Consider the following 7869-nt stretch of genomic DNA (forward strand, 5'->3'; position numbering starts at 1 on the left):
AGGGAGGCTCACTAGTCTTTGCCTTGGTGTACCAGGTATTTCAGCCCACTTGCTATGTAATTTAAGATAAAACATCTTGGCGTTGACATTCTGGTGTTCGTCTCCATATTTATGTTGTGGCTTTTGAGCCGGGACCTCGTGTGGATTAGAGAAAATCAAAATAAAGTCAAATTTGTGGACCCAAGTCTTCATTTTTAAAATGAGCAAAGATGTATGCTGTACAATTGTTCCACTCTGGAAAAAGAACTGATCACGGAAATTGTTAAAAGCTCTAAATTACTTTCACTCTGATGCCCATGTGGGGTGTATATCAACTTTTGGCCTCAACTGTACATTCTGGGTTAGAGAAATTAATCTAGAAATGTGTTAAACCTGCATTCTCCCTAAAGGGCGCCAGATGGAGATCTATGGTTGCTAAAAAACCTCCAGTCCTGTACAAGTTTATGGGAAATTGGCTTTCCAACTTTATCTCTGTAAACATTATTCTGCTGAGTTTAGAGGCTCAGTCATTCGTTTGAAGGAATATTGAATGAAAATAAAGTCTGTTTAGTAAATGTAGGTCATACCATGTTTCATATTCTGTGCTATGAAATCATTTGCTTATTGGCTAATAAGTCATTGTCAATCACAAGTCCCAAACCAAAGACTGTACGGTTGCCACGGTGCTACAAAAGGGGTACTTTGTAGATAGCTCTTACCACCTTGTGAAACATGGAGTAATCTCTTTACACCATCACCTTAGGCCTCAGTTGCACAGGTCTATAGATGTGTCAGGAACACCATGGGAAGGTCCTGGAAAGATCCCCGTTCTCCACCAGTTAGAGACTGGTTGCTGGCTGTCACTGAAATCTGTTACAAAGAGGATGCTACACCAAAAACCTTGTGACTGCTTTGGTCAATAGCAAATTGAGGCGCTTGATGACCTGTCTGCATATACTCACTAACAAGGAGGGAGAGAAACTTAAAGTACAAAACAGGAAACTTTTATTTTGACTTCAAAATCAAATTATACCTTACACCAGAAACCAGTTTCAAAAGGGGCAACTTTTACTTGGAAGGCAAATGGTCACTATAGACTGTGTATGTAGCACTTTTCAGGTTCACTACCACTTTGCAATTATTTAGTGTTCGCAGACATCTTCCACTCAATCCAGGCGTGACCTTTTCAACCAATTTCTCCCAGCAACCACTCGAAAACTCGCAGAAATCGAGGAATATTCATGTTTTCTTAGCAACTGGTGGTTGCCAACCGGTTCCTAGGCTTGTGTGACTCCGTCACTCACACTTAAATCAAATAGACAAACCCACACAGACTGGCAGTTTTAAAATGTTTATTAAAAAATAAAATAGAAAAAAAATATTTACATAAAAATGTCAAAAAGAACAAAAAGAGAAAAAAAAAGAAAAAAGAAAAGCTGGGCAGTGGTTCCCTCTGGCCACTGGTGTCCATTTCGAGGGTCACTGCTCACATGAATCAGCCAGGACACTGAGGGGCTGCCATCTTTCTCTGAACAGCAGCCACCAGTTTAAAATCCCTCATTGTATTGCAATGAAGAGGGGGGGTGTTAATATTACATTGCATCTAGATGTACATGTGTATGCCAAAATCTCAGCGGTCCAAGTCAAGTATCCAACTCTCCTCGCTTCCTTTTCCGCCTCACTTTTAAAACCATCGGGAGAAGTCAGGAAAATGTGGAAGAGCGCAACTGAAGCTTTGACCTAATTGTTTTGACCCTCTGGTGAGGAAAAAGGAACAAAGGAAAGTAGACAGGGTGAGTTGGCTACACCGGACTGCTGAGATCCACAATTCTTTATTCCATACAGACTTCCTTGGATACTGCATGTCAGTCTTTGCTGTTAAGATTGCAGGCAACTCTAACCGAGCCAACAGCTTTCGATCCCCAATTTAATTTTTTTTTGTCTCAAATCATTGCTGGTTCTGAGCTCTAGAAGCAAAACGCGGCTGTAAGAATCTCAGTTGGAATGAAGTTACCCTTTCATTCCTCTTGTTATCAAATTACTATTGGCCTACAACTGCATGAAAGTCAGTGCTGAATGTTCAATTCTGATTATTACCCTACAGACGGAAAATTATCTATGAAAAAAAAAAAAAAGTAATAGGGAATAATAGGGTGAGAGTGTATACGCCAGAAAACATCAAGAACTTCTCACCCTTTCCATTGGTCAATGATTTTGATTTTTCTGGTCAAATTTATTAAGTATGAAAGGAATTTGTAAGCTGGAGGTTATGATTAGCTCGTAATCAGCTCTGCCCTGTGACCTATCGGCCAAAACAGCAAACCTGCTGTGCAGTTCTGACCGACAGATCCGAGCTGCCATGGTTCAACAACAAAAAACAAAACAAAAAAAACCCCAAAAAAAACAAACCAAAACAGTGCAACAGCAGTGAATGCGTGCAAGTAAGAAAAAGTCAGGAATTGTTGACGGACACTTTGGCCCTTTGCGAAGAGCACCTGCAGAGAGCAAGTCGCTCTGTGGGTGGCGCTCGTTCGTGAACGGTCGGGCGTACGATTACCAAAGAAAAAGAAAAATTCAACTGTGGTGGCGAGTCACGAGTCTTTCTCACACACGTTTCACTATGTCACACACTACACAGACTCAGACCCGACCACTGACATTAACATCCCCCTTGTTCCTTACATTTGACTGACAAGATGCAGAAATACTGGGTCTTAAACACATCATGGCCTTCATACAAACACAAGGGAGTTGTGGCACGGGTGGGGGTCAGGGGATGGGGGCTAGAGTTTACATGTGTTGGCTTGAGAAGTCTGACAGTCAGTAACATCACTCTAGTCCAACAAGCAGTGAGTGTTTTTTTTTTTTTTTGGTTCCTTTTTTTTTTGTTTTTTTTTTCATTGGGAAAAAAAAATAACCCCAAAAATAAAATACAAGAATTGACACAATAATTAGAAGAATCCACTTGCATAGTAATAACACCGGCATGTGTAGTGTTTCTGGGCGAGTCACAGGCTTCGACAGCGTGTGTATTTGTGTGGCGCGGTGTGCTCGCAGGAAAACGTGGTACACACACACACACACACACACACACACCCCGAGTAAACACAAAGAAAGGCATTGCAAACAATTAGCGGAAGTACCTGGCAATCGAATACACACAAGATTCCTTAATGGAATCAAAATATAATTCCCTTCACTCAGGGTCCTTGGTTCAGGAAGAAACCCCCTACGCCCCCACCCTCGCTCCCTCCTCCTTTGTCCAGGACCACAAAAAAAAAAGGAGAGAAACCTTATCGCTGAGCATCTCAAGTGTTGGTCTGCGCTAATTTACAGCTGCGGGCGAGAGCTGACCTCAGCCCTGGGATCAGATTTTCCACAGCCACGCCCCCTCTGACACAGCTCAGTGACTTTCTGCCCGCCATTCTTGATCTTCTAATTCAAGTCAGATAAGCTGTTGCCTTCGTGGCCCCCAATGCTCCTACAAAAAATATTAACAACAACAACAACAACTTTAAAAGAAAAAATGAACACAAAGCCTAAACAAAACAGGCTGAAAATCCTCCGGGCGGAGAGAGATATGGCCAAGACAAAGCTATCAGGCCAGCCTTCTCTCCCCAAACGACAAAATGAGACAACGACACATTCCCGTAAGAGATGCAAACAGATACGCACAGTCACACAATCCTCAGGTGGCCACAAAACTTGAGCCTCTCCCTGTGCTTCAAGGATATCCCAGGGCAGAGTTTCATTCCCTCAACTTCCCCTCAGCATGCCTTAGAAAAACTGGAGCGAGGAACAAATCTTCCATAGGGAATTTTTTTCCCCTTTTGTTGCCCACCTCGCCCATTTTCAGAAAACATGTGAAGAGAAATGATCAGAAATGCCAAGATGATGCTTTTCTGATACGGCTTCCCTTGAGCAGACCACATTTAAAGAGGAGAGAAGAAGAGGGGGGAGGGGTCATTTCAACCTGGGTCCATCTCAACCTGATGGAGAGATGCGCACACACACGCACACTTTAGAGATGCTGCCTGGGGAAAGGTTTCGTAAACAAAATTTAAAACTCTACAAAAATAAAATAACAGTATAAAAATGCCTTTACATATACACACACACGAAATTAAATAAGCTCTTACTTTAGTTTCAAAAAGAAAAATAACATTATTGCACAAAATGGAGAAAAAAAACGTTTGTTTTTAAGTGTATTAACTGTAAAAAGGAAACCGTGGGCAGCTTGGCTGCAAGGGTCGAGATGAGGTCAAGTGAGCTTAGCAATACTGTCAATGCCAAGTTCCAAAAAAAGTAAACAGACCTGAATGCAGAGAAGGAAGACACAATACTGAAAAAAAATGGAATTAAAGTCATGCAAAAAAAAGAAAAGAAAAAGGGGAGGGAAGGTACAGAGAGGAGAAAGATGCAGAGCTGAGGGCTGCTGTTCCATGTTGAGGAGCCCTCGGAGTAAAAACTGCTGGTCTCTGGTCCTCTCGTCTGCCTGTCCATCCTCCTTCAAGACGAACGAAGAGCCACGGCATGCAGTCGGAGAGGAGACGGAGGAAACGGCGAGGAGAGGTTTCTATCTGCTCAGGCTAACCGGCAGGCTGTCCCTCTTCCTGCGTCGCCAAGTGTTGCGGTGATGCTGCGCGTATCCACGGTTAGTCATAACAGCGTTGTTGACCAGTGGCGGATTGTGGAAGCCCTTCCCGTTGAACTTGGCTCCGTTCTGAAGAGAGATGGAGACGAGGAGAAGACGGAGGGAAAAGGATCAAAGCTGTGATCCCAACAGATTTGTGTGCGGACTTGTCTTTGTGGTTGCTCTGTGTTTAAACATGAGCAAAACCACAACACAGAAATAAATGCACGCTGGAGCTAGAAGGCAGGAACCGATATACAAGCTGCCACTGCTGTGAAGAAGTCTTTGCCCCCTTCTTGGTTTCTTTTGTTTTGCATATTTGTCACATGCTCATGATTCAGATCAAATAAATTTTTATATTAGACAGAAACATAATATTTGGCCCACTCTTCTTTCCAGGATTAAATTCAGACATATTGGAGGGATTTCCACCATGACTGGCCTGTTTAAGGACACGCTAAAGCATCTCAATCAGACTGAAGTCTGGACTTAGACTAGTCCACTCCAAAACCATTTAAAAATAAAAAAAAAAATAAAAATCTGGTTATAACCCCAGTGTGTTTAAGCTTCAGAAGACAAACTGATGGTTGGACATTTTTCTGGATTTTCTAGAGTTCATGGTGCTCAGTTAAAACAAGTCATCCAGGTCCTGAAGCTGTAAAGCAGCTGCAGACCATCACACCATTAGCACCATCATGTTTTGATTGTTGCAATGATGATCTTTTCTATAACATTCTGTGTTAGTTCCACAGGTGATGTTTGATGGGCTCAAACTTTACAAAAAGTTAAACTTTTGTCTCGTCAGTCCACAGAATATTTTCAAAAATGTGGGACAAACGTTTTTGTTTTTTTAGTTGGCAGCGTTTGTTTTTCCTAAGGAACTCTTACTGAGGCAAGTAAGGCCAGCAGTTCTGTATTTGTTGTTCTGGGTTCTTTTGAGACCTCCTAGATGAGTTTTTGAGGCTCTTAGACTATTTTTTGGCAGACCAGCCAATTCTGGAAAAGTTCATCAGTGTTTCAAGTTCTCTTCATTTGTGGACAGTTGATTGGCTGGATTCACAAAGCTTTGGAAATGTCTTTGTGACCTTTCCCAAACTAATAGACGGCAACGACTCCACGTTTCATCCTTTGAGTTTCTTTAGGTCACGGCATGATGATATGTTGCCTGTTAAGATCTTTTAGCCTACTTCACTTTGTTACACAGGATATGTTTTAAGTGATATCTTGATTCATCAGGTCGTGCAGTAATCAGACCTGAGTGTGGCTAGTGAAACTAAATTCATTTTTCCACATAATGTTAGGTAGGTTTGGATGGGTTTTTCCCCCTTAATACTCCAGTTATCTTTGTGTAATATTAAAATGTCTTTGATGATCTGAAAGATTTAAGTGTGACAAATATGGGGAAAAAACCCCCAAAACAAAATAAAAAACAAACAAAAAAAAAGCGAACAGTATTATTTGTGCTCTTGTTTGATTGAACGTTTCCAAACGATAAAGACTCACAGGATTGGACAGATGAGTCATTTCAATGCTGAAGTAAACTCTTCAGTTTTTACATTTCGCAGTCGGTTTTTTAAAGCACTCACCACTTTTTAAACGTCACCAAAACATACGAAAAGCCAGCTGCAGATTTTGTCATATTCCCTTTTAGATATATTATGCATGTGGTATGGAAAACTAATTTCCATAAATAGATGTCTGGCACTTGTATCAAAACCAAACCTCTTCATGGTGCATGCGTTAGGAGGCGTGGCTCCCTCTGGGTAATGCAGCGGCCACATTGACCAATCATTACAATAAACAGCAGCGACCAATGCGGTGCATATGGGTGAAAGCTAGCTTGGTTTAGCATTAAGGCGGGGCACAAGAAAATCACCAGTTTTTAAGCACTATCACAGCTGCAGCAATGTCATTAGTTATTGGAACGCAAATAGCAATTGAATTTTTTATGTAACCTGTACAGAATAATGAGAGCATAAAATGAGAAATAACAAAATAGGATGAAGACGCTGAAGAGAGACAAGAAATGAAATGACAGAGTGGAAACCCAGTGTGGGAGACAAGGTTGTCTCAGTAGTGCATTTGAGTGTGGTTGTGGCATCCAGCGCCTACCTTATGTGTGTGGCTGGAGTGGGGACTGGGCGGAGGCTGGGGGCTGGAAGGGGCAGGGGCATGAGCATGGGCTGGGGGGTGCATGTGGAAGAAGGGGGGGAGCCCGGTGTCTATACACACCTGTCTGCCAGGCATGGAGTGCATTGCTAGACCACCGGGCAGTGAGACGCGAGCCTGGGGAAAGAGAGGCAGAATTTAAATTGGAAATCTAGTAGTTTAGTTTTTTTTAATCAAATACTGCAATAAAAATCTGCAAAAACCTGCACATTTTATGTCTTGTTCTCTACCCTACTGATTTAATATGCTTCATTTGTAGTCCAAATTTTAACCACCATATAATCCCATTTTACATGTAAAATTCAGGCAATCACTGCTGCTTGTAGCCACGGCTGCGTGCCTACCTGGGAACCTGGAGGCATGAGCAGATGGTGTCCTCCCATGCCAGGTTTGCCGGTGCTCATGTTGAGGCCTGGAGTTAAAGCTAGGCCGAGTGGTGGGAAAGGCGGGTAAGCTGGCAGGGTTGGTGGAGGGAGGGGACATGGCAACGCTGAATCAGAGTCCTGATGGATCAAAGCAGAGGACATTGTTTAAAAAAACAAAACAAAAAAAAAACAACAGATTTCCATCTGAATACTAGAATAAAATGACAGTAAATTAAGCTGTACTACCATGAGAAGGATAAGAGGCATGTAGTTATGTCATGTGTGTGGCAACATTATCCTTTTATACTGGATGTCAAGTGCATAATCAGAAGAAACTGTTTGGTATTTTTCAAGAACTACATCAGAAATACAAGCAGGGGTGCATTGTTACTCGTCCTGCATGGGGTTTCTTACATTATCAGACCCAGACAGTGAGGACACTGATGAGGCGGACGAGTGCTGCTGGGGGCTGGAGATGGACATGGGAGAGTCCGCGCTGTGGGGTGACACCGAATCCCTTTGCTGCTCATCTGACCCAACACCACCTCCCAGCACACAGTTCTCTTGCTCTGACACAGGCTTTTTGGGAGGCGACACTAAAGAAATAGGATTAGTGGTAAGAATATATACAGTGGGGCAAAAAAGTATTTAGTCAGCCACCGATTGTGCAAGTTCCCCCACCTAAAATGATGACAGAGGTCAGTAATTTGCACCAGAGGTACA

General features: G+C 42.4%; 1 protein-coding gene across 2 annotated transcripts in view; it reads right to left on the reverse strand.

The window, feature by feature from the left end:
• Window positions 1–1316: 1316 nt before the first annotated feature.
• Window positions 1317–7869, reverse strand: part of tent4a (terminal nucleotidyltransferase 4A) — a 26713-nt gene continuing 20160 nt past the window's right edge. The window contains exons 10-13 of one of the 2 annotated variants that reach the window (XM_005937282.3): window positions 7561–7742; window positions 7126–7284; window positions 6845–6898; window positions 1317–4702 (exon numbers count right to left, since the gene is read on the reverse strand). In XM_005937282.3, coding sequence (XP_005937344.1) covers window positions 4556–4702; window positions 6845–6898; window positions 7126–7284; window positions 7561–7742 — 542 coding nt within the window. In that variant the 3' untranslated portion in view covers window positions 1317–4555. Of the gene's footprint in view, window positions 4703–6724; window positions 6899–7125; window positions 7285–7560; window positions 7743–7869 lie in introns of both variants that reach the window. The other variant, XM_014338417.2, reaches the window with a different exon arrangement.

This window comes from Haplochromis burtoni, unplaced genomic scaffold (assembly GCF_018398535.1).
Source record: "Haplochromis burtoni strain Fernald_Lab_line unplaced genomic scaffold, NCSU_Asbu1 Contig_225, whole genome shotgun sequence".
In the NCBI taxonomy this organism is placed as follows: Eukaryota; Metazoa; Chordata; class Actinopteri; order Cichliformes; family Cichlidae; genus Haplochromis; species Haplochromis burtoni.